The sequence below is a fragment of the Hipposideros armiger genome, unplaced genomic scaffold, assembly GCF_001890085.2.
Source record: "Hipposideros armiger isolate ML-2016 unplaced genomic scaffold, ASM189008v1 scaffold_95, whole genome shotgun sequence".
In the NCBI taxonomy this organism is placed as follows: Eukaryota; Metazoa; Chordata; class Mammalia; order Chiroptera; family Hipposideridae; genus Hipposideros; species Hipposideros armiger.
The window spans coordinates 86,694-114,454 of record NW_017731445.1 but is presented as its reverse complement, the minus strand read 5'-3'; the positions used below and the strand labels follow the sequence as shown (position 1 = coordinate 114,454).

At 34.2% G+C, this 27,761-nt stretch overlaps 1 protein-coding gene across 7 annotated transcripts in view; it reads left to right on the top strand.

Moving 5' to 3' along the window:
- The window catches only part of JAK2 (Janus kinase 2), a 116,974-nt gene that overhangs the window by 36,282 nt on the left and 52,931 nt on the right, over window positions 1-27,761 (top strand). For 6 of the 7 annotated variants that reach the window (XM_019645921.1, XM_019645920.1, XM_019645923.1 and 3 more), the window contains exons 3-6: window positions 8,469-8,719; window positions 19,996-20,119; window positions 21,347-21,464; window positions 26,798-26,943. In XM_019645921.1, the coding sequence (XP_019501466.1) occupies window positions 8,494-8,719; window positions 19,996-20,119; window positions 21,347-21,464; window positions 26,798-26,943 (614 nt within the window). In that variant the 5' untranslated portion in view covers window positions 8,469-8,493. Of the gene's footprint in view, window positions 1-8,468; window positions 8,720-19,995; window positions 20,120-21,346; window positions 21,465-26,797; window positions 26,944-27,761 lie in introns of those variants that run through there. The other variant, XM_019645924.1, reaches the window with a different exon arrangement.

The following is a 27,761-nucleotide window of genomic DNA, read 5'->3' as shown; positions in this document are numbered from 1 at the left end:
ATTCTAACAGGCACCATGATAGCGCAAAATCGCGAATCTTCAATGCATATGTAAAGAAATATACGGTAACCCGAATTTACCACACTGGCAAAATCGCACACAGCCGAGCATACACCCAGCAGCGCTGCTGATGCCTGAACAGTATGTGGAATGAAGTGGGCGGGCATTGGGAGGCCACTATGGCACGGGGCAAGCACTATGGGCAGTCTATCTGAAGTGTACCTGGCGTATAAGATGACCCCCCACTTGGAGGCATATTTTTCAGGGCCAAAAAATCGTCTTATACGCCGGCAAATACGGTAAAAGTATGGGAGGCAAAAAAATAATCTATACTTCTTGCAGTTCCCTTTCTAGCTGTCATCCTCAAGTGTTAGCTTAGCTTTTGAGGAATGTTGGGATACAGGATAGATACATTAATTCTATAACACCCTGATACTCTAGTTCTCAGCCAGTGTTTGTCATTACCTTGGAAAGTTATATTTGATTTTTTAAAAATCTGAGAACTTTTTTAAACAATAGTTGCTGAAAAGTAGATCTAAATTCTTTTCACTGATGATTTTTGTTAAAGAGATGACGTTCCTATTACCCATGATAAGAAGCTCAAATTGGACTCTCTCTGCCCTTGTACAATTCATGTTATGTATATTTTCTTGGCTTTCTCCTTACTTGGATGTTTGAGTATAGCATAGGGAGATATTGCTTTAGATACAATAGGCCAAATGTGAACTTAAAAGTGCGTTTGGGTAGCCAAATATCTGGTAGAAACCAACAAACCTAGAGTAGAAAGAAATGAGAGTAGAAGAAGACAATAAAAGTTTGTTTTGATGCTAACAGATATCTGTCTGGAGGCATTGTTTAACATTTCTTTCAAGAATAGGCATACTTGTTAAAAAACGGTTTTATTGAGACATAATTCACATACTACACAGTTTTACCCCTAACCATACATTTTTGTTTTAACTGAAGAAGCAAAACTAGAACCTATATGATTGTAGGGCTTCAGAATGAGTCACCCCAGATGTGGTCTGTGCTATGCCTATCATTTTGAGCTAAAGGCAAGGGAATCCCTCCAGGCTCAAGAGAAACTTCTGCCCACCCCCACCCCTCCTTAACTACTGGGAAGAATTTAAGTTAGGAGCCTTGCCCATAGTAAGAGATCATCAGAGGTAACCTTTTTGATCTATCTCTAAGACAAGGCAAACTATGAATTACTGAATGTCTGCTGTTATCCTGCAATGACCATCCTCCCCTATGAAGCCCCAGGCATCTTACCTCATCCTTAGCTCAGAATGCTCTATATACCTCATTTTAACTTTCTGTCCCCGAACCTCTCATGTATGTGGGGTCTCTGACTCTCATGTATGTGAGGTTCCCATGTACATGAAATTAAATTTGACTTTTCTCTTGTTAATCTGTCTCATGTCTACTTGATTATTCAACCAGCCAAAAAAACCAGAGGAGGGAGGGGGGAATTTTTCCCTTCTCCATATGAACATGAATAGTGAGAAATTGTGTTTAGATAGTATTCCCAATAGCTTTAACAGTAAGTTTTCTACTGGATTTTGTACTTTTCTCAAGCCATTCTCAAAGAGCTTTTTAGGTTTATTAGATGAGGGTGAGGGATTATGGAGGTAATAACCCTTTGTCTTCTGGAATGGTATTATGGACGAATGAACAGAAGGAAAGGTTTTCTATGTTATTTAGAAATAAATTCATTTTGAAATATTGGGAGATTTTCTAGATATCCTTTTGATATTAATTTCTAATTTAATTTCATAAACTAGAGGTCCAAGAACATAATTCTTATAAATTTAGTCTTTTCAAATTCACTGAAACTTAATTTATAGATTATGGTATGATTTAGTGAATGTTCTATGTGCACTTCGAAAGGATATACATACATTATGCAGTTGTGGTGCTTAGTGTCATATAAATGTTGGTTGATGAGGTTGAGGTTTTCCATTTTCTTACTTATTTTTAAATTTATTTTATTTTTGTTAATTCCTGACAGAGGAGTATTAAAATTTTTACCTATAACAGCTGTTTTATCTAGTTCTTTCTTTACATTTATGCTTCATGTAATTTGAAACTATTATATGTATATATAAAAAGTCTAACTTATAAATCTTTTCTTTCATTGTAGTGTTTTTATGTCCTGTGTAAGAAATGTGATGAAGATATTCTGAATTTTTTTTCTGGAATGTTTACTATCTTTTACACATTGGACAGTTATCCATCTGAATAAATGTTTGTGAAAGGTGTACTACCACTACTAGGACTGCCATTACCATTACCACTACCTTTATTACTAGTAGTACTGCCACTACCACCAACCAGCACTATTACTAGCATCACCTCTATCACTAGTACTACCATTACCATCACCACTAGTACTACAAGTATTACTACTACTGCTGCTGCTGCCTGCCTCTCAGTTGGTGGTGCCAACATTGACTGGGATCAGTTTCATGTGTCTACCCTCTAGCCACCTCTCCAGGTTTCCTTTGACTCATTCCACTGTTACTTACTCAAGGGGAAATGGTTTCCCAGACCTTCTCACTAAGGGTTTCAGTGCATCGCTGATCTAAAGTAGCACCTGGCACCATTTCCTCCAAAGGCAGGAGGACTGCTTCTTGGGTCACAGCTTAGTATGGTTTTGATTCAGGCCCTGATTTAGGTCAGCCTCACACCTCAGACTAGTGGCACTGCTGTTTGATTCAGTAATTGTTTGTGTTAATAACCCAAGATTTATGTAGGTTAGGAAAAAAAGATAATGTAAAATAAAAAACTAGATACAAAGTAAAATTTTCAGAGAGTGGCTAAGGGTATATTTGTGTATGTTGAAAAGTAGAGGTCAAGATTCTTTTTTTCCCATCCCATATGAGGTGCCAGTTGACTGAGAAACATTTATTGAAAAAAACCAACATTTCTTTACCAAGATGTAGTGACATATCTGTTCTAAAGTGGTTGACCTATTCTGGACTCTTATTTGTTCCATTTGCCTATTTGTCTGTATTTATGCCAATACCAACCTGACTTAATTAACTTTATAGTAAATCTTGATGTCTAGTAATGTAAATCCTCCAACTTTACGTTTCAGATTATTTTGGCTATTGGAATTCTTTGTTTTTAACATACAGATTTTAGCTTCTAAATTTCCAAAAAGAATAAGCTACTAAGAATTTAATTGGGACTGTGTTCAATCTATAGATCAATTTGAAGAAGAATTGCTATCCGAACAATATTGAGTTTTCCTATAGCATTATATCAACATATTCTATTTCTTCATTTATTTTTCCTAGCAACGTTTTATAGTTTTATTGCAGTTATTATAAATGTTTCAATAGATATATTCCTAAATATTTGATTCTTTTGTTACTATTGTAAATAATTGTATTTTTAAATTGTTTTGGGTGTATGGAAATTCAATTGATATTTTGTATATTGATTTTGCATGCAATGCCCTTGCTAAATTCACTTAGAATTGTTAGGTTCTTCAACATGTTTTACATTCCCAATCTGTCATTTGTGGATAATGACAGTGTTACTTCTTCCTTTCTAACCTTTCTTTCAAATCATTCTAATGGTTTCTTTTTCTTGCCCCAGTGTACTGGCCAGGACCTCCACCACAATGTTGAATAGAAGTCATGATTTTAAACATGCTTATTAAATTTTAAACTCAAGAAGAATGAAATTAATATTTCACCGCTAGGTATATTAATTCAAGGTCTTTCATACTTTTTATCAAAATGAGGCAGTTTGTTTTTATTTCTAGTTTGCTGAGAGTGTTTATCATGAACTGTTGTTGAATTTTATTAGGGGCAGTTTCTGCATTTATTGAAATGATCATATGTTACTTTCTTATGTTCTAACTTTTAAAATTTGCTTTTCTTTATTTTCTCTTTTTTCATTGATTTTTGCTCTTAAATATTTTTCCTTCTATGGTCCTTAGCTTAATTTGTTATTTATTTCCTAGTTTCTTGAAATAAAAGCTCATTAAATAATTTTGTTCAGCCTTTTTATCTCATATATGAATTTAAGACTATATCTTAGTAAACACGTTGCATTTCAGTAATTTTTATTATTGAATTCGAAGTATTTTTTTTAAAGATTTTTATTGAGTAATGGGGGATTGGAACAGTGTTGGGGAATTGGGGGAAGGGGAACAGACAAGTTGCTGTCGTTTTGTTCTTCAGTCTAGTTGTGGAGGACGTTGTTTCACTGGCCCAAGTTGGCACCATCATTGCGCTCTTCCCTGGCGAGGCAGATCAGTCGCTGGCTTCTGGACGGCTGCTCACTGCGGCTGCTGGCCGCTCATGCTGACTGCTGGCTATATACGGTAGCCCATGGCAACCCCCTGCCACAGGGGCTGCAGCCTACGCCGTCGCCGGCAACCCACGGCAGCCCGGCTCCAGGTTGAGCTGTTGTTCAGCATGTTAGCTGTGGAGGGCAGTGTCACTGGCCCTCATATATGGGATCCGAACCGGGGCCCTCTGGCATCCCAAGCCAGTTCTTAACCATCGCGCCACTCGGCCGGCCCCAAAGTATTTTTTAATTCCTTTTTTGCCCTATGGATAATTTAAAAGTATGTTGCTTAATCTCTGAATGTATTGAAAATTTCTAATCATTTTTCTGTCATTTTTCGTTTAATTCCATCGTGATCAGAGTTGTGATACTCTTATCAGTGGTCATATTTTCCACTAGAGATTTTTAATTTAAGTGCTATACGTAAGTTTACATCAGTTCAAATGCCAAACTTCATATTTTTCAATGTTTTTCTTTTTGGTTGAAGATTCGTCCATGGTGTCCCAAATGGCAATATTTTATTTTTTTGTGGTTGAGTAGTATTCCATTGTGGGTATGTATGAGTGTACACACACACACACACACACACACACACACACACACACACACACACACACATTTTCTTTATCCATTCATCCATCGGTGGTCACTTAGGTTGTTTCCATATCTTGGCTATTGTAAATAATGCTGCAATAAAAATAGGGGTACATATATATTTTTGAATTAGTGTCTTCATACTCTTCAGATAAATACTCAGAAGAAGAATTGCTGGATCTTACGGTGGTTCTATTCTTAATTTTTCAGGTCAAATGTGGAAAGAAGAAAGTAAAAGTAGAGCTTTTATGCATTTGAAGTTATGCTGTATTAGCTTAAAATACACTGTTATAAAAATATTTTATGTAAACCTCATGGTAACCATAAAGCAAAACTTTATAGAATATACAGTTAGATTAGATTAGCTATATGATCATCTGAATAGATGCAGAGAAGAAAGCATTTGACAAAATTCAGCATATTTTCATGATTAAAAACTCTCAACAAATTGGCTATAGAAGGTATGTACCTCAATATAATAAAGGCCAGATTAGACAGAACCACAGATAACATCATCCTTAATGGTGAAAAGCTGAAAGCTTTTTGTTAAAGATCAGGAACACTCTTACCACTTTTATTCAACACAGTACTGGAAGTCTTAGCCAGAGCAATTAGGTAAGAAGAAATAAAAGACATCCAAATCGGAAAGGAAGAAGTGAAAATGTCTCTATTTGCAGGTGACAAAATATTATATATGAAAAACCCTAAATACTATACAAAAAAACTGTTAGAATTAATAAATAATTTTAGTAAAGTCGCAGGATACAAAATCAATATACAAAAATCAGTTAAGTTTCTATATGCTAAAATGAGCAATCAGAAAGAGAAATTTTAAAAAACCATCCATCTGTATTACAATTGCATCAAATGGAATAAAATATTTAGGAACAAATTTAACCAAGAAGGTGAAAGATCCATACAATAAAAACTATATAATATTGATGAAAGAAGTTGAAGAAGACATATAAATGGAAAGCTCATGAATTGCAGGAATTAATACTGTTTAAATACCCAAAGTGATCTACAGATGCAAGGCAATCCCTATCAAAATTACAGTGGCGTTTTTTACAGAAATAGAACAAACCTAAAACTTTTATGGAACCAAAAAAGATCGCAAATAGCCAAAGCAATATTGAGAAAGAAGAGCAAACTTGAAGGCATCACAGTTTCTGATTTCAAACAGTGTACAAAGCTATAGTAATTCAAACAGTATGGCATTGGCATAAATACACACACATTGATCAATTAAACAATACAGAGCTCCAAATAAACCCATGCATATATGGTTAATTACTATATGACAAATAAGGCAAGGACATACAATGGAGAAAGGGGGGTTTCTTCAGTAAAATATGTTGAGAAAACTGAATAGCCACATGTAAAAGTGACGTTGAATTCCTATCTTACACCATACACAAAATCTACTTAAAATGGATTAAAGATTTGAACATAAGACCTGAAACCATAAAACTCCTAGAAGAAAACATAAGGGTTTTTTGCTCCTTTGCATTGGTCTTGGCAATGACTTTTTTGGATTTTACACCAAAAACAAAAAGGTAACCAAAGTAAAAATAAACAAGTGGGAGTACATCAAATGAAAAAGCTTTTGCTCAGCAAAGGAAACCATCAACAAAATGAAAAGGCAACCTATAGAATGGCAGAAAATATTTGTAAACTATCTATCTGAAGAGGGGATAATATCCAAAATATACAAGAACTCATACAATTCAATAGGAAGCAAACAAAAAACCCAATTAAAAAATGCTTAATAGGTCAAAGGCTTAATAATGTTCCAGTGTGTGTGCGCATGTACATACACACACACACCACTTTTTTTGTTTGTTTTTGTTTTTAAGCTGAGCCATCCTGCTACCTGTTGGCAACTCAGCTCGGGCTGGGCATCGAACCGCTGTTGCTCAGAGCTCGCACTCCTGCACAAGCTCTTAACCAACTGAGTCGCTCAGCCGGCCCCACACCACATTTTTTTGATCCATTCATCTGTTGACAGACATTTAGGTTATTTCCATACCTTGGCTGTTGTGAAGAATGCTTCAGTGAACATGGGAGTACAGATAGCTTTTCAAGATAATGGTTCAATTTCCATTTGATACATACCCAGAAGTGGAATTGCTGGATCATATGGTAGTTGTATTTTTAATTTCTTGAGGAACCCCCATACTGTTTACATAGTGGCTGTACCAGTTTACATTCCCACCAACAGTGTACAAGAGTTCCCTTTTTTTTACATCCTCGCTAGCATTTGTTATCTCTTGTCCTTTGGATGATAGCCATCCTAACAGGTGTGAGGTGGTATCTTACTGTGGTCTTCCTTTACATTTGCCTGATGATTTCGTGATGTCGAGCACCTTTTCATGTACCTGTTGACCATTTGTATATCTTCTGTGGGAAATTGTCTGTTCAGGTCCTTTGACATTACTACTTCCTAGACCATTGCAGTAGCTTTCAGACTCTTCATCATTTCACCTTTCTAATTTATCATTGACTATGGAATAAAGTTTAAATTCTTTAGTCTGACATTCAGACCTTTCTTAATTTTGTACTATATCAGTTAGAATTATGTTTACTTACAAGTAATAAGATGTCTGGTGATAGCAGGCGATCCTTGACATTGATTTAGCTGCTTAAGGTTGCCAGATCTTTTTATTCTATTAGGCTTTCCTTCATGGTTGCCTCATGGTTTTAAGGTGATTGCCCTACCCTATATTTATATTCAGATTCAGGTAGGAAGAGAGTGAAGGGGGAAAAAGCAAAAGGAAGCTAAGTCAGTCTCTTTTTAAGGATGGAAGTACCACCCAACAGCTTTCATTTAAATCTCATTTGCTGAAACTGGTTCACATGGCTATCCACCTGTGGGGAAGTACAGTTTTTTTTGTTCTGTTTTTATTTTTTGAATATATTATTCTCCTCAACAAAATTGGGCTTCTGTATCAAGGAATAAGGAAAAATGCAGATTGGGTATGTAGCTGCAGTTTTATCACAAGTATTCATCTGCCCTATATGGTGTAACTGCTCAAATTCTATACTTCACCCCAAAAATTACTGAACGTATTTTGTACCCTTCTATTCTTCAGTTTCACTCTCTTGGAATGTTCTTCCTTTTCTACCCATCTAAATCCAATCCATTGTTCAAGATCAGTTTTAGATATGACCTCCTCTTACAAAACATCAGTTAATCCCAGCTCGAAATGTTATTTTTCCTCTCCAGATACCAATAAGCAATTGGTTCATAGTACATGTCGTATGAGTGAGTAATCTATTTGTTCAGAAATCATGTCTCATGAGATCTCTTCTTCGGTAGTCTGTAACTGATTTTGTTTGTTTTGTTAGTGTTACATATTTATATTGTTTACTCAGGTGTAAACGTTACAGTTTTATGGTCATTGTCCACAGGAAGTTATGATCTTGAAGTCTTTCACAGTGCTTTGTATATTTATTCAGTTAATAGGTTTGACAGAGTCACTGTTGTCAGTGAATAAGTCTTTGTATATATAAAGGGTACCTTATCAATATATCACCCTCATTTGTAACTATATTATTTTTTCTTCCAGACAAATGTTTTGAAAAAGATTCTGCATGGAAATGGCTTGCCTTACAATGACAGAAATGGAAGGGACATCCACATCTCCTATACATCAGAATGGTGATATTCCTGGAAATGCTAATTCTGTGAAGCCAATAGATCCGATTCTACATGTGTATCTTTATCATTCCCTTGGGAAAACGGAGGGAGACTACCTAAAGTTTCCAACTGGGAAGTATGCTGCAGAAGAAATTTGTGTTGCTGCTTCTAAAGCCTGTGGTAAGTATTTAAAAATTAGGGTTTTTTTCCTTCTTAATAGATCATTGCTTCAATTACGCTACTCTTAATACCATGCACATGTACATGTATAATGTGTTAATTTTTTTTATTTTTGCCTGTTGATTTTGTATTCTGCAATTTTTCTGAATTCATTTATAAGCACTGATCATTTGAGGGGGGATTGTTTATTAATTTCTTTATATAAAATCATGCCATGTGCAAATAGGGACTGTTTTGAACCTTCCTTCCCAATTTGGATGCCTTTTATTTTTCTTACTAAATTATTTGGCTAGAATTTCCATTACAGTGTTGTATAGAAGTGGTGTGAATGGGGCATCCTTGTCTTGTTCCTGATCTTAGGGGTACCGTATTTGCCGGCGTATAAGACGACTGGGCGTATAAGACGACCCCCTAACATTTCCACTCAAAATACAGAGTTTGTTATATACTCGCCGTATAAGACTACCCCCTCTTCTGCACACCTTCCACACACCAAATAAAAGGTAAAACAATATCAGATTTGATTTCAACATTTAAATTTATATTCAAATGCTTATGACATGCAGGAAAACTGTCACAAGGCTGTATGTAATCAAACATATACATAAAACAGTGCAAGTTTATTACCGGTAAACATACCGGTAATTCACTAAAGAAAACACACTATATAGACTGGTACCGTAGATTTGCGAGTGTGGTAAAATCGCATAACAGCAAAATCGCATAACAGCCGAGCATACACCCAGCAGCGCTGCTGATGCCTGAACGGTATGTGGAATGAAGTGGGCGGGCATCGGGAGGCCACTATAGCACGGGGCAAGCACTATGGGCAGTCTGTCTGAAGTGTACCTGGCGTATAAGACGACCCCCCACTTGAAGGCATATTTTTCAGGGCCAAAAAGTCTTCTTATACGCCGGCAAATACGGTAGGTTTTCAGTCTTTCACCAGTGTTTATGATGTTACATGGATATGGGTGTCTCATAAATGCCCATTATCACACTGAGGAAGTTCCCTTCTATTCTTAGTTTAGGTATTTTATTTTTGAAGTTATAAAAGAGTATGACTTCATACACACAAAAAAGTAAATTTGTGTGTAAACTTTTTTGTGTGTAAATTGAGATGATCATATGGGTTTTTTGTTTTTATTTCCATTATCCTGATTATTTTCATATGTTGAACCACCCCTTTATTCCTGGGATAAATTCCACTTGGTCATGGTGTATAATTCTTTTAATATTTTGCTGGACGTGTTTCGCTACTATTTTGCTGAGGAATTTTGCATTTATATTCATCAAGGATATTTGTCTAGTTTTCTTGTAGTGTCTTTGTTTGGCTTCGGTTTCAAGATAATGAAGGCCTGATTGAATGAGTTAGGAAACATTTCCTCTTCATTTTTTTTTTTTTTGAAGATTTTTGAGAAAGATTGTTGTTATTTCTGGGCCGGCCGAGTGGTGTGATGGTTAAGAACTGGCTTTGGATGCCAGGGTGCCCCGGTTCAGATCCCACATATGAGGGCCAGTGACACTGCCCTCTACAGCTAAGATGCTGAACAACAGCTCAACCTGGAGCTGGGCTGCCGTGAAGCAACGTCCTCCACAACTAGACTGAAGAACAAAACGACAGCAACTTGTCTGTTCCCCTTCCCGCGATTCCCCAGCACTGTTCCCATCCCCTCAATTCCTCAATAAAAAATAAATAAATAAATAAATAAAAGAAAGATTGTTGTTATTTCTTCTTTAGATGGTTGCTAGAACTCACCAGGGAAGCCATCTATCTGGTCCTGGGCTTTTCTTTGTTGGGAAGTTTTTCATTATGAATTCAATCTCTATTTCTTATAGATCTGTTTAGATTATCTATTTCTTCTTGAGTACATTTTGACAGTTTGTGTGTTTCTAGGAGTTTTTCCATTTAATCTAGGTTATCTAATTGTTGGCTAATATTCTTTTCATAATATTTTCTTGGAACTCCCTTATAGGTTACTAGTTTTATACTATTGATTTTTGTAATGTCAGTAGTGATGTTCCCACTTTTATTTCAGAATTTAGTAATTTGAATCTTTTCTCTTTTTTTCTTGTTCAGTCTAGCTAAAGGTTTGTCAATTTTCTTGATCTTTTCATAGAGCCAGTGTTTGGTGTCATTGGTTTTTCTCTGGGTTTTTTTTTTTATTATTCTCTCTTCCCCTCTAATCTTCATTATTTCCTCCTTTCTATTGGCTTTGAGTTTAGTCTATTAATTTTTTTCTAGTACCTTACGTTGTATAGTCTTTTTAACGTAGGTGTTTAGGGCTATAATTTTTTCTCTATCTTCAGGTTTTGCTGTATACCATAAGTTTTGATGTGTTGTATTTTTGGTTTCATTTGTCTCAGTGTATTTTCTAATTTCCCTTGTGATTTCTTCTTTGAGCATTGATTGTTTCAGTGTGTTGTTGAATTTCTTCATATTTGTGAATTTTTTATGTTATGATCTTTAGTTTTATTCCATTGTGGTCAGAGAAGTTACTTTGGGTGATTTCAGTTTATAAATGTATTGACGTTGCTTTTGTGACTTAACATGTGGCCTATCCTGGATAATATTCCATTTACATTTCAGAAAAATGTGTATTCTGCCATTTTGGATTACTGTTGTTTATATATCTGTTGGATATAGATGATTTGTAGTGTTATTCAAAGCCTCTATTTTTTTTTGTTGTTCTTCTGTTTAGTTTTTCTGTCCATTATTGAGAAAGGGGTATTGAAGTTTCCAAGTACTATTGGTGAATTATTTTTTCTCCCTTAAGTTTTCAGTTTTTGGTTCATATATTTTGGGCCTAATTTATTAATGTATTGGGTTGTCGGGAAAGTCATGACATATTTTTCTATGTTTTTCAATGCAAAAATGTGTCATGACTTTCCCGACGACCCAGTATGTTTGTAATTGTTATACTTCTCCAAAGATTGAAACTTTTATAATGTCCTTCTTGGTCTTTTGTAACAATTTTTATTTAGACTCTGAAAGGGTTCCTGGACCCAGTTCGTGTGTGTGTGTGTGTGTGTGTGTGTGTGTGTGTGTGTGTGTGTGTGTGAGGACTTTCCTGCACCAACACACAATTCTCGGACACCAGCAGGGTGTTGAGAATTCAACTCAGTTCTGACACTATTTACTCAGAGATAGAATCAGATTCCACAGGTAAAGGGCTCATTCCCACAAGATTGCCCTCCACTTCAGATGCCAGTTGCAAGCCCAAATTGTTATCTGTGCTTCTGACTGGACAACTATAAATTGGAGGTTCCAGTGATCCCCGTCTTGGGTTTGATTAATCTGCTAGAATGGCTCTCAGAATTTAGGAAAACCCATTTACTCACTCACTAGATTACTGATTTATTTAAAAGGATATTGAAGGATATGAATTAACAACCAGATGAAGAGATAGGTAGTGTGAGTTCCCAAACAAAGGAACTTCTGTGTTCATGGAGTTTTGGGCTTGGCATGGTAGCACATGAAAGTGTTCTGCTTTCCCAACATGGAAGCTCCCCAAATGCACTCCTTTTGAGTTTTTATGGAGGCCTCATTAAATGGAGGCATGATTGATTAACTCATTGGCTATTGGTGATTGATTCAACCTCCAGCCATTTTGTCCTGCCCAGAAATTAGGGTCTGGGACTGAAAGTTCCAACTTTCTATTCATGTTTGGTTGTCCCTGGCAACCAGCCCCCTTTCTTAGATGCATTGCAGAAGTTGTCTATATTAACATAAACACAATTTTGGTGGAAAGGACTTGTTATGAATAGCAAGACACCAATTTCACTTTTATGGCTTTGAAGTGTTTTCAGTAACTGAGGACAAGAGGCCAAATACAACAAAAGATGCTCCCATTGCTCTTATTGCTCAGGAAATTCCAAGGGTTTTAAGAAATGTGAGCCAGTAACTGTGAATATATATGAGAAATATATTTGGTCTACTTATTCTGGTATTAGTTATAGCCATCCCAGCTTTCTTTTTCTTACTCTTTGTATGGTTTATCTTTTTCTATCCTTTCTCTCTCAGCTTAAAATTCTTTAGTTTTTAAAGTGAGTCTCTTATGGACAGCACATAGTTGAATTGTGCTTTTTTTACCCATCCTACCAATCTTTGCCTTTTATTGCATAGTTTTATTCATTTATATTTTATTCATTTACATTTATTCATTTACATTGTAGTAACTAGTGGTAAGGAAGACTAATTTTCTGCCATTTTGCTATTTTCTATATGTTTCATAACCTTTTTTATTTTTTGTTTCCTCCATTGCCGCCTTTTGTGTTTAATTTTTTTGTGTGTCATTTTGGTTCCTTTTTCCTTTTATTGAAGTTATTTTCTTAGGGATTACCCTATTGATTACAATGTGTCTCTTGAATTTATAACTATTTTAAACTAATACCACCTTAGCTTCAATAGTATGTAAAACTGTTTATTTACACCTCTGTATCTCCTCCTTAATGATGTTGTTTTACTAATTATACCTTTATGCATTGTGTGTCCATTAGCATAGATTTATAACTATTGGTTTATGCATATGTCTTTTACATCACGTAGGGGAAAAGAGGAATTACTATTACTAATACTTCATTCCTAAAGTTTGGTTTATCACTCACCAGGATTCTTTTGCTTTGTGTCTGCATAGTGTATCATATTCCTTCTTTTTAGCTTCACCCTGTCTATGTCCTTGCATTTAAAGTATTACTTTTAAATAACACAATCTTTTATATAATCCAGAATGATAGACTGTGTGTTTTAGTTGGCTTGTTTATATTTTTGTGTAATTACTGATATAATTGTGTTTAAATCTATTATTTTGCTGTTTGTTTTCTAGTAGTTTCATTTGTTTTTATTTTCTGTTTTCCATCTTTCCTAATTTTATTTTAGGTTGATCAAGTATTTTTTTAAATTTATCTCTTCTATTAGGTTTTTTGTGACAGTTTTTATATTTTTCTTTTAGTGATTACCCTAGATATCACACTATATATTTTGGCGTATTATAGGCTTAAGTTAGTATGTTATAACTTTCCAAACAATCCAAGAACTTTGCAGCAGTTTGACTCCATTTACTTCTTTTCACTTTTGGTGCTGTTGTTATCACATAGGACACATATTATTGTTGCCTTAAGTAGTAATTATTCTTTGATATTTATCCTTCCCCTTATTCTTCATTCTTTCCTGTAGTTCCATACTTTCATGTCATTATTTTCCTTTAGCCTGAAGAGCTCCTTTTAGTATTTTTTGTTGTATTACAGATCTTCTGGTGACAGATTTCTTCAGTTGTTATTCATCTAAAAATGTCTTTTTTTTTTGCCTTCTTTTTGAAAGACATGGTCACAGGGTATAGAATTTTAGGATGGCTTTTTTTCCCTATTCATTGCTTTTAAGATGTCATTTCATTCATTGTCTTCTGGCTTCCATCAATTTTGTTAATAGCCACCTGTCAGTCTTTTAATTCCTCTTTTGAAGATAATACATTTATTTTGTTGAAAAGCGACCTTTCAGACTTTTAATTTGTCTTTTGAAGGTAATATATTTCTATTCTCTGGCTACTTTTAAGATTTTTTTTTCTATTGTTCATTTTCGTTAGTTTGACTATAGTGTACCTATGTATTGTTTTCTTTGTCTTTGTTTTGCTTGGGGCTCTCTGAGCTTATTGAATTTGTGGGTCAGTCTGTTTGTTTAGATTTGGGAAATTCTTGACTGTTATCCCTTTGATTACATATAAGTTAGATCCATTTGATATGTCAAATACCTTTTCTACTCTTCAGTTTTTTTCCATCCTGCTGTTGTTTTTGTGCTTTAGTTTTGGTATTTTTTATGGACTTGTTTTCATGTTGACTGATTCTGTCTTCTGCAGTGTGTGGTGTGCTGTTAGAATCTATCTGTTGGGCCATAGATTAGCAGTGTCAGCATCACTAAGGAGCTTGTTAGAAATGCAATATCTCAGGCCCCATACTGGAATCCGTGGATAAATATCTGTATTTTAACACAGTCTCTCTAAGTTATTCTTATACACGTTCAAGTTTGAAAAGTACTGGTCTAGCTCATTCAGTTAGGGAAAACAAAAAAATTATGTATATAGCTGTTAAAGCCCAGTTAGGATATATTCCTGGGATCTTTACAATGGAATCCATGTTATATGCTATATATTTTGCTGAGCACTTTATTCATATTATCACATTTTATCCTTCCACCTATCCTGTGAACTCAGTTTTATTCTCTAGATGATGAAACACTAGAGAGATAAACTATCACAAGTTTTTTACTAGCTAGTAAATGCCTGAGCTCAGACTTAACTCATATCTGACTCCAAGCTGATGCTATATAACTTGGTTACCATTATTCAAACTGGGATACTTTTGAGATGAAAAGATATGCTATTAATAATTGGGCTGGAACAGTATGCATAAATCAAAATTATTTCAGTCCAGCCAGGTTATAGTCTCATTCTGTCTGTAACTCTATGCTATATAGCACCTCTTTTTTCTTTTCTGTAGAACTATTTTAGCTCTGGGAGCATTTGAAATTGATCCTCTATGCCTATGCACATTTTATGAACTCTGCCTGCAATTACATAAAATTACATAGCTAAATCTTCACGTGCTTTCAGCTTATGCTTTACCTCTTAGAAGCCTTCATTGAAGTCTTTACTCTACTTGACCTCATGATAATTTTTTTTACCTCTGTTAAAGAAAATCAGAGCTGTACAGAAGTTAAAAAGATGAAGATGGATTTTATTTAAAACAAAACAAAACAAAACCCAACTATTGTAATTGGGGAAGATACTCCAGTATAGAAGTGGGCTTAATTCTTAATTCTGAATACTATTTGAATAAGGGGGGATTTATAGCTAAGGAGCCAGTAGGGTGGGGGGCATTGGTGTAAGAGGAAACATCAAGTTGGGGGGATTCTGGCTAAACCAACCTAACAGAATACTTGCTCAAGGCAGGCCAAAGTGATCAGATATTACCTGGAGGAGAGGGGGAAGAGGAGTCTGAAATATCAAAGGTGGGGGAATTGTTGCTAAAGGAACTTAGCAAGATTTTTGCCAAAACTGATTCTATAAGGAGATACATGGATGGGCTTTGTTGGGGAGAGGGTTCAGAGGAGCCTAACTAAAATTTGGATAAGCAAAGAATCTTTGTCACCTTTTCTTCTGTGTTTTCTTGTCGTCTTTTACCACCATTATACTTACCCTCTTAAATTATAATTCTCCAGTGGTTTCTTTGTGTCATCTACATGGTGAGATCCTTAAAGTTAGGCGCTATTTTTCATTTTTGTATTTCCCATACCCATCTGGTGCTTATTATAGTATAGGGACTCTGTTACTATTAATGGAATGATGACTGTTCATGCTCTGGAATGATATGAAACTACATCACAAATCTGGTAATGCTTGGAAAAGAACAAACACATTGAAGTAATTTTAGCTAATAAAAATAAAAAGAATTTGGACTTGTTATATAGTGAAAAAAGGGAGTTAAAAATGACTTTGAAGTTTCTTTGAAGTCTTGTCTTTTCAGTATAATGCATATCTCAAATACAGTGTTACTGCCTTTTCTTCCTTTCTAGGACAACCCAATTAACATGAACTACTAAGAGAAAAATGAAATAAGTATTAATATATAATTGCCATTTTGAAATAAGATATCAGTGTGACTGAACATGACTATAAGCATTGTCTTTTGTTATTTCAAGGCAGACTTAACTATTTTCTTTTGGTGTGTACCCCGTTTTTCTAACTCCTTTGTGTCAATTGATGTGGATACATCCATTTTCCAATTTTGATACCTGTAATTAAGGCATGGAGTCTCTCTTATGTTAACAAATCATTATTCATCATTTAAAAAAGATCCTGATGATTCATCAATATGAATTCACTTTTCCTGTAATCATGCTGTTGTTTGAAAGTCATGATATTGTCTTATTCTACAAAATATCCCTATCAACTTAAGAACAAAAGTTCCATATATAATTTTATTTGTACGATTACATTTAAGTTAAATGGTAGTTTTTTGTTATCTTCTCAGTATTTTCTCTTTCTAAGATAATCTTATAATCAGGTCTTTTGTGGCCCCTTCCTGGGCAGTTTTACCTCCCACTGTGTCTCATATATACCTAGAACACTGGCTTTATGGATAAAGGAGAGGTAGCAATTTCTAGATAAAAAAGAAGTATATGCAAGGCACAGAGACATGGGATTATGATGCTACTTGATTAGATAATGTTATTTAAATTTTAAGTTTAAAATATTTTTTCAATGCAGAATTTATCTGCATCAAAATAATATTCAGATAAAATAACTATTTCTCAAATTACTTCAGTATCATTATTTGATGTCGACTTATGGTTAAAGTTTAGAGAATGACAAGTCGTCCTTCTCCATAGTTTAAAGATGATTTATATGGTGAACTCTTATTTTGGTATTGATTAGTCTCTTTTTTTCTTTCTTTTTGACCTGAGGGCTAAATTCTTTGAAAGAAGAAATTTCTTCTCCACTGTATTCTTACCTTCCTTTGTCCGTAGTCCCATCCTGTTCACTAGGGCAATAATCACTTATGAGCTCTTCCATAGTTTTCTCCATGATGATACAATCATATATGAACACACTCCCATACACATAGTCATTAGGATTTCTAGGTTCTTATATTATAAAATGGAATCTGTGTGCTTCTTGCTTTTCTCACGAATAAACACATTGTAAAAAATCTATTCAAGCCAACTACTTTTGCATTAACTCATTCTTTTATTTAATTTCATAATAGTTCACAGCATGGATTATACTACCACAATTTTTTTATCTTCGGCTCTTAAATTCATATTTTTTTTATTAATGTACTGCACTTTTAGGGATGTATAGAGAGATTGCTGGGTTTAAAGTTTATTTTAAATTTATATTCACATTGATTTCTCAAAATTATATCAATATTGTTCTCTCAGAAGCTGGACCAGTTTACATTTTCAGCAGCTTTGTAACACAGCACCCATTTCACTACAATTAAATCAGCATTGCATGTTATCATCCCTCTTGTTGTTTGCTAGTTGAATGGGTAAAAAGTGATATCACATAATTTTAATTTGCATTTTCTTCAGTACTAGGTATTACCATCCTTTCACATGTTTATTAGTTGTGTGGATTTGCTCTACTATGAATAACTTATTTCCATTTTTTTTTGCCATTTTTTACTTTTTTATTTTCCTTTTTAATTCTGATTTCTTATTATAAAATATTTCAAGCAACATTTTATATAGAAAAATGTAATATATATCAGTGTACTTACTCACCACCCAACTTTTCAGATCCATGATTTTGCCATTTTACGGCAGGTTTTTCACTTACATGCTATTGTGATGAATTATTTTAACAAATTTTTCTAATTTAGCCATCTCTGCAATTTTAGGATGAATGAACTTTAATTTTTCAAAAAAATATTGCTGGATTTGGTTTGCTAATATTTAGTTTAGGATTTTTCATGTCTATTTTGGTAAGTGAAATTATCCTTTTATGATGCCTATCTGGTTTTGGTATCATTGTTAATCTAAACTCAAAATGTGTCAGTATTTCTCTGTTCTCTCTAGTCTTGTTCTCTGTAATTAAGATTGGAATTGTCTTTCATGCTTGGTTGAACTTACATATAAATTTCACCTGGGCCTGATGGTGGTTTTTTCTTTCCTCTTATCCTTCTTTCTTTTTCTTCTTTATTTCTTCTCTTCAGTTTTGTTTTGTTTGTTTGTTTGTATTTTTAAGTCGATAGTTTCTTTAATGGTTATAGTTCCTTTGAGGTTTTTTTTTGTAAAATCCATTTTTAAAGTTTGTATTTTAAAAATTTGATTTGTTTACATTTTCAAATTTATTGGCATAATTTATTCTAGCACTCTATTTTTGTCTTCATAACTTATACTTTAAAAAATCCTGTGTTTATCTTTCCTTTTTTTTCTTGATCAGACTTAACAAAGACTTGTTTATTTTATTAGTCATTGCAAATAATCAGCTTTTATTTTATTGATTTTCTTTATTAAATTTTTATTCCCTATTAACTTCTATCATGTCCTTCTTTCAGCTGTCTTTGGAATTACTCTGTTGTTTGCTAGCATAGAATTAGATACCTTAGATCTATCTATTATTTTCTAATATAAGCAGTTTAAAGCTACAGTTTTCCCTCTTGAGCATCACTTTAGTTACATTTCACAATTTTTAATACATGGTATTGATCATCATTCATTATAAATGCTTTTTAATTTCTGTTATAAATTCTCCCATAACCTGTGAGATATTTACAAGTATTTGTAAATATAAGAATGAATGCAAGGATACAATTTAAAAGTTACTGAATGTTTTTATATGTAACTTATTGAAATTATTACATATCTATGAGTATACAGTTGTTTTAATAATTTAAATAAAAATTTAAAATTTTTGTTGTCAGTGTGTCAAGTTGGTGTCATTTTTGTCTACAGTGGAAAAGAATAAAAGTATCACTAAAATAAAAATACTTTTATTTTCTTTGAAGCTTGTTTTCCAATATATAGGATTAAAAAAATTATTCATTTCCAATTTAAGTTTGATTAGAGAGCGTGCTATGTATCATAATTCTCTGGCACTTTTGGAGACTTTTTTTGGAGACTTGTTTTTAATCTTCATATTATTGGTGTGTATATTTGTGTATGTGTGAATGTTCTATATGTACTTAGAAATAAAAACATTGTGTGGCTTAGATATTTTATATGCTTTTTTAAAAGTTCAGTGGCCTTCAACATACCTCCAAATATATTTTGTTAATATACCTCCAAAAATATCTTTGAAAAAAATCACATGCCCTTGCAATTTAAGTTGATAATTAAATTTTTTCATTGTAAGTTTAGTGCAGAGAATATAATTCCTAGTGTATTGCACAGAACTTGACATTTAAAATAAAGCAGTTTCAGTGTTTTCTTAAAAGCATCTAATGACTTCAAAATATTTTAGTTATTTGATCCTCTCATTATCAGTTAAAGCACACAAATTTGGGTCAGTCTTTCTGTAGAGACAACTAAAAATGTTGGATAATATATTATTTTAAATCTGCTTTGAAGAATCCCAGCAATCATATTTAAAATATGTAAGCTATAGAGGAAAAAGATATTTAATTAAGAATTCAGTTGTAAGTCGTGTTGAACCAAAACTTGACTACTACTGCATTTTGTGCTGATTTTGAGTTGTTACTTCAGACTACAAATTGTAGATGTTACGTGAATGTACTTTTAACTATCTGTAATCATTTCTTTTCTGCCTCTTTCCTAGGAATCACACCTGTGTATCATAATATGTTTGCTTTAATGAGTGAAACAGAAAGGATCTGGTATCCGCCCAACCATGTCTTCCATATAGATGAATCAACCAGGCACAATGTACTCTATAGAATAAGGTACTTTCTCCAGTAAAGTGGCTCAGTTAATGGTAAAAGGACAAAGTGGGAGAAATTATTGGACATATATTTTTTTTTTAGCTGAGCCATCCTGCCACCTGGTGGCAGCTCAGTGGCAGCTCAGCTCGGGCCGGGAATTGAACCGGCGACCCTGTTGCTCAGAGCTCGCACTTTTTTTTTTTTTTTAAGATTTTTATTGGGGAATTGGGGGGATGGGAACAGTGGTGGGGAATTGGGGGAAGGGGAACAGACAAGTCGCTGTCGTTTTTGTTCTTCAGTCTAGTTGTGGAGGACGTTGTTTCACTGGCCCAAGTTGGCACCATCATTGCGCTCTTCCTGGGTGAGGCAGATCAGTCGCTGGCTTCTGGACGGCCGCTCACTGCGGCTACTGGCCGCTTATGCTGGCTGCTGGCTACATACGGTAGCCCATGGCAACCCACTGCCACAGGGGCTGCAGCCTATGCCGTCGCCGGCAACTCACGGCAGCCCAGCTCCAGGTCGAGCTGTTGTTCAGCATCTTAGATGTAGAGGGCAGTGTCACTGGCCCTCATATGTGGGATCCGAACCGGGGCCCTCTGGCGTCCCAAGCCAGTTCTTAACCATCGCGCCACTTGACCGGCCCGGAGCTCGCACTCTTGAGCGAGTTCTTAATCAACTGAGCCACTCAGCCAGCTGAACATATTTTTTAATTGCAAGCTACTTAATATCAGAGACCAGAACCAATTAGCGTTGAATCTTCTTTATTTAAGACCCTGTTTCTCCACTATAGAAAGCATTCATACATGACCTTTACCTAGACTCATCTGAGAATAAACTTTTCTGGTGAGATGCTACTTTACCTCCTATGATTATAATTAAATTTTTAAAAGGATGAACATGGCTTTTCCCACAAAATCCTAAATGTTTGGAATACTGCTAGTTTACCAGTAAATCTGATGTTTTTTGCAATAAAATGTAAGTGCTCACTTCTTCTTTTTAATATATATTTTTTTAAAGTTGAAGTAAAGAAAAATAATACTCTGTCAGTGTTTATTACACTTACGTTTCTTGTATTTTCGTTATGGTCTTATTCAGGTTTCATTTTGTTCCCAACTTGTATTTAATGTTATTAGCTGTGTTTTCTGATCATGGGATAATACCTTTTAGTATACTGGAAGTGGTTATATATACATGGTATTTATATTTGAATTGGTTGGAGCCTGACAGAATGCTTTAACTGTCTTATAGGTTTTACTTTCCTTACTGGTATTGTAATGGCAGCAACAGAACCTATCGGCATGGAATATCTCGAGGTGCCGAAGCTCCTATTCTTGATGACTTTGTCATGTCTTACCTTTTTGCTCAGGTATGATTATATTATCTTACTCGTACATGTGTTAAATGATAAATACCTTGCTGTATAGTGTACCTCTTAATCAGGAAAATCTTTATATATAGGAAAGTTAATGTTCTATCTTCCATAGCAGGTACAAATAGGAGTCTTTTATCACTAATTTTTAATCCCAGATTTATGGATAACAGAATCTCTTTCATAAAGATTCCTTGAATTGGCCCTTTTGAATTTTCTTTTTTTTATTTTAGTGCTTTAGATTATTTTATGGATTTCAAAGTTTAGACTGAGTTTTACAACATGATTCATGTAGACATAAGTGGCTTAAGACACTAAAATTACTTTACAGAATTAAAAAAAAAATTCTTGAACAATTTTAGACTTAAATAGTGAGGAGTGAAATGTAATGAAACTAGGTAATTGCATAAAAAGTGAGCTATTACAGTTTGTGTAGCAGCTCATAGGCAGGTGGCTGGATGTTGATACTTAGTCTGAGAGCTTTGTTCCGGATATTTGTTTATTAATACTGTTATGTTAAATTTTTGTAGTGTTTTTGAGCATTTTGTAATGCTTTTTATTTATTACCTCGATTTAAGCAGTAATTGAAGTGTTTTATCATTAAATAACTTTTGTTTATGTGCAAGAAGACTGAGGAGTAGAAACTAAAAATAAAAAAATAAATAAAAAAGATATTAGTGCTTTTGGGTAAAGATATGTTCTTGGTATCCCCAAAGTGTCAGTCAGATTAAGGAGCTCTAAATCAGATTTGGTAATATCATAGGAAATAATCCCACAGGTCCTCCTGACTCACATTTCTAAGATGTTTAGTAGGGCTATTTCAGTTTGTGAACAACAAATTGAAAAATATTTCTCTTTTATAGTATGAGAGCAGCCTACTTTTTTTTTGTGATAAGATATACTTAATATATCTTAACTATTTTATCTATTTTTAACTGGATAGATCAGTGGTATTAAGTACATTCACATTATTGTGCAACCATCACCACCATCCATTGTCAGAACACTTTTCATTTTCCTAAACTGAAACTTCATACCTTAATCAGTAACTCCTCATTCCCCTCTCCTTCTAACCTCTGGCAGCAACCTATCTACTTTCTGTCTCTATGAGTTTTACTATTCTAGGTACCTCGTATAAGTGGAGTTATACAGTATTTGCTCTTTTGTGACTGGCTTATTTCTCTTAGCATAATGAATTCACGGTTCATTCATGTTGTAGCGTATATCAGAATTTCCTTCCTTTTTAAGGCTGATTATTCCCTTGTACGTAGGTACCACATCCATTTATCTGTTTCTGGATGCTTGTGTGGCTTCCACCTTCCACCCTTATGAATAATGTTGCAGTGAACATGGGTGTAAAAATACCTTTTTGAGATCCTGTTTTCATTCTTTGGATATATACCTAGAAGTGGAATTCATTGAATCATATGGTAATTCTATTTTTTTTTTTGAGGAGCTGCTATACTGTTTTCTGTAGCAGCTGCATCATTTTACATTCCTACTAGCAGTGCACAAGTGTTCCAGTTTCTCCACATCCTTGCTAGCACTTACTGTCTTTTTTCTTTTTTTTGATAGTAGGAATTCTGATAGATGTGAAGTGTTATCTTGTAGTTTTGATTTCCATTCCCCTAATGATTAGTGATGAGTATTTTTTCATAAGCTTGTTGGCCATTTGTGTATCTTCTTGGGGAAATTTCGATTCAAGTCCTTTGCCCATTTTTTAATCAAGTTTGGTTTTTTATTGACTAGTTATAAGTATTTTTTTTATATTCTGTATATTAACCCGTTATCAGATTATGATCTGCAGGTATTTTTCTCCCATTCCATAGGTTTACTTTTCACTGTGTTGATTGCGTCCTGTGATGTGCAAAAGGTTTTCATTTTTATGTAGTCCAATTTATCTATTTTTTATTTTGTGACCTGGGCTTTTACTATCATAGTCAAGAAATTATTGGCCAGATCCAACATCATGAAGCTTTCTTCACATATTTTCTTATAAATGTTTTATTGTTTTAGCTGTTACATTTAGGCCTGTGGTCCATTTTGAATAAATTTTTGTATGTTGATACCAAGTTTTCTCAGCACCACTTGTTGAAAAGACTGTCCTTTCTCTCCATTGAATGATCTTGGCACTTTTGTCAAAAATAATTTGACCCCGTGGGCCGAGTGGCGCGTTGGTTAAGAGTTGGCTTGGGAGCACCAGCTCTGAGCAGCAGAGCCCCGGTTTGGATCCCACATATGAGGGCCAATAATGCTGCGCCTTCTCCAGCTAAGATGCTGAACAACATCTTGGAGCTGGGCTTCCGCAAGTCGCTGGTGACGGCGTAGGCTGCAGTGGTGCTGGCCAGCAGCAGGCGTCCGCTTTCCTGAGCTGCCGTGAGCCACCGTGAGCAGCCGTCCAGTGGCTTGTGGTCGACTGCCTCACCCAGGAAGAGCGCAGTGATAATACCAACGTGGGCCAGTGAAGCCACGTCCTCCACAACTAGACTGAAGAACAAAAGGACAGCAACTTGTCTGTTCCCCTTCCCCCAATTCCCCAATGCTGTTCCCCTCCCCCAATTCCCCAATAAAATCTTTTAAAAAATAAATAAAAATAAATAATTCGACCACCAGTCAAAGTTTATTCAGCTTCCTTTGTTTCAGTAACCATTAATAAAAGAGACAGGCTTTTGAGAATAGTACACTATGAGGTTATGACTTTCTGCTGCTTTTATGATTGTATTATTTCATCTTTGCTGCAGAGCTGACCTGTTTTGGTGGAATGCTAATTAAAGTCCCATTAATAAGGCAAGTTTTCCTAAACTAATCATTCAGTTACTGTATCCTAATATTAATACTATGATATCTCATATTTTTGATCTAGAAAAATTATGGGTGATTTCCAATTTTGTCTTCCTAGGAGGGATTTTCATATTTAGGACAGAAAAATAATTTTGTAATGGAATCCTAAATTGTGTCTGGACAATACCACATGCATTTTTGTATTTCTTAATGATTCCACTTCTGTAAATCTGTGCCCAGAAAATAAAAACAAAAGGTTGTAATTAACTTATTTTCCAAGTGTATTGATATTAGGTTAGACTGTATGCATATTAGAGACTAAATAAAACAAATTTGACCAGTGACATTGCCAAGAGTAAGAATATGTTGACATTTGAAAATAACTAAAAAAATAGTTCAGCCATTAAACTGTGTTTAGGGTTTGTAAGACAGCACTATAGAAAGATGGATTTGGAACAGGTAAGGAAATAAAAAGCAAAAAGTGAGCTGCCCCTTTTAAACTCATTTTTTTCTGAGGATTGTTTTTATATCACCAAATATAGCCGCTCGGGAAATAAATAAACTGCTGCCATGTGAACATCATTTAATTAATTCATATATATTCAGCCAAAAAATGGATATTTACTCCATGTTCTTTCTTTGGTTAATTTCTTATTTTGTGATTATAACTGTTTTCTTATTTTTCTGGCTGAAAGCAGGCACACATTTTTGGTTCAAATATTGTCAGCTTTATAGATAAAACACTTTTTCTACAGTTTTAATTACATGAAAATTTGTTGGTACATTCTGTGATGTTTAAGGAAAGCTAGTTTAAAATAATATGCTTTGGCATTTGGGACTGGATTACACTTGTAACTTTTCTCTAATGGACATTTATTACGTTCTTAGTGCCGCTTTCACTGATTTTTTATATATTTGTTGTTTTCTGGGCATGAGTTCCACAGAATACCTTTATGAACAAAATTTACTTTCCACTGGTCCAATATAGTATATGGAACCAAGAGCAAACTATTAAAAACAATCTACCTGGCCTTCAGTTATCAGGAGCTCCTCTTAATCAGAATAACTTACTTGCCCATTTTCAAAAATGTGGTGAAATAAGTCTTTGAAATTGAGCAAAAAGAAATCCAGCTCCTTCCCAGAATTAATTTTTTATTACCAACATTCAGGCCTTTGTTTTGGTGATAATGATTATTTCATTGTTTGTGCCTTTTAGGTAATATAGTTTATTTTCTTTTACTAAAACATTTTATAATTAGTTAATAAAAAGTTAACATCAAAAGAAAGGAAACACATACAAAAAACATAGAAGAAGGCCCTATATTTCTCTTAACCAGTTTAAAACCTTGGTTAAATAGTGGTATTATTTAATAGCTCTTACCTTTCTTATAAAGAAAATTGCTGTTTATCATTTATTATTATTATCATCATTATTATTATTATTTATTAGTCTTATTAAAGAATATTGGTGCTATTTATGTTCTATCCTTTCATTTCTCCCATTGCATGTTTGATTTGATTTTATCTATATCCCTAAATCATCCAAATCAAAACATTGAAACTTCTGTTTTTCCCTTTTCTTCATTCTTTATGTATAATTACAAAGTTATCAATGTTTTAGACTCTTTCAATATCTTCTGTTTCCTACATCAGGTTCATATTACCTCATAGCTGAATCATTACAGCAGCCTCTTAAAGAGTATCCCTGAATATACTTGATATTCTTAAAGCACTTCTATCATTGCTATTTCTGCCAATGTGACTTTAGGAAAAGATTCTTTAAGAAAATGATGCTTTAAGAAAATGGTTCTCTATTGCTTCTAGGATCAAGTCATTCAAGGATTCCTACAGTCTGACCCTAACTTACTTTTTCAAGTTTTAATCCGTATTATTTCCTTTCATAAATTGTCTGCCCCAACCAAACTAGTTTGAATCTCTGAACATGCCTTGTACTTTGTTCTTGTCATTCCTTTTACTCCCTCTATCTGTTTTGTGTCCATCAAAAACTACTTCATCTTCCAAGAATACATGAAATATCAAACTTTCCATGAGCTCTTCCCTGATTACCCCAACTGGATATATCCTTGAAGCATCCCTCACTAGACAGTATCTGGCATTATAATTTTCTTTTTACGTTGTTTAACTTCTCTGCTAGATTTTAGTCTCCTTGAGGGCTGAGGCCACATCTTATATTTCTTTGTATCCAACACAGTCCTTAGTCTAAGGCTTTGAACATATTTGGAACTCAGTACATATTTAATATCTATTTTGATTTAGGTAGTTTTGATGTAGAAGATACAATTTGAAGATACAAGCGGTGAAATAGGTTGATGTCTTATGTACTCTCTAGTTGGGGACCCAATTTCAATCAGTTTCTGTTTGTAAAAGAACTTTCATTAAAATTTTATGGCAAAATGAAAATTGAAAGACTTCATGTTCTTTTTAAATACATATATTCTGGAAATCACATAGGTTAAAATACAGTAGTAGATTAAAATGTGGTAGTGAAACTTACGTGCTATTTCCTTCTAAATATTTTTTTTCTGTAGTGGCGTCATGATTTTTTGCATGGATGGATAAAAGTGCCTGTGACTCATGAAACACAGGAAGAATGTCTTGGGATGGCCGTGTTAGACATGATGAGAATAGCCAAAGAAAAGGATCAAACACCACTGGACATCTACAGCTCTACCAGGTAATTTTCTTATGCAGATTCATATACATAAATGGGAACTGTTGGAGCTTTTATGTAATTTATTTGTATTTTCTATATTTGCCTATACTTTTTGATTTTATAATAATTGAGATTTGTATGGGTAACTTTTCTTCCTTGTGCACAACACATATTTTGTGATATAAGATAAATTATTTTTTCTTTTCTTCCATGTTTAAACCTAGCAAAGAAGTTAAACATGTAAACAGAAAATTATAATGCCAGATACTGTCTAGTGAGAGCCACACAACAGATACTTCAGGATTATATCCAGTTGGGGTAATCAGGGAAGGGCTCATGGAAAGTTTGATATTTCATGTCTTCTTTGAAGATGAGGTAATTTCTGATGGACAGTTTTGAGATATAATTGACATACAGCACTGTATAAGTTTAAGGCGTGCAGCATAATGATTTGACTTACATATATCATGAAATGATTACCACAATAAATTTTGTTAACGTCAGTCATCACTTAGAAGGAAAAAAGAGAAAGAAAAAAATATGTTTTCCTTGTGATCTTAGGATCTACTGTCTTAACTTTCATAATATCATACAGCAGTAAATTGTAGTCATCATATTGTATATTGCATCCTGAGTAGTAATTATTTATCTTATAACTAAAATAAATTATTGAAAGAGCTGGTGTGCTATAGGACAATACCATAGGTGTTTGATACCCATTTGTTATTTGATTCATTTATTCTGAAAAGGCTAGGTAATGTCAGAGGACAGAAAATAGTACCTGGAGGCATAATTTCTGCTATCAGATCCTCAGATTGTCTGTATGAATAATTCTAAAC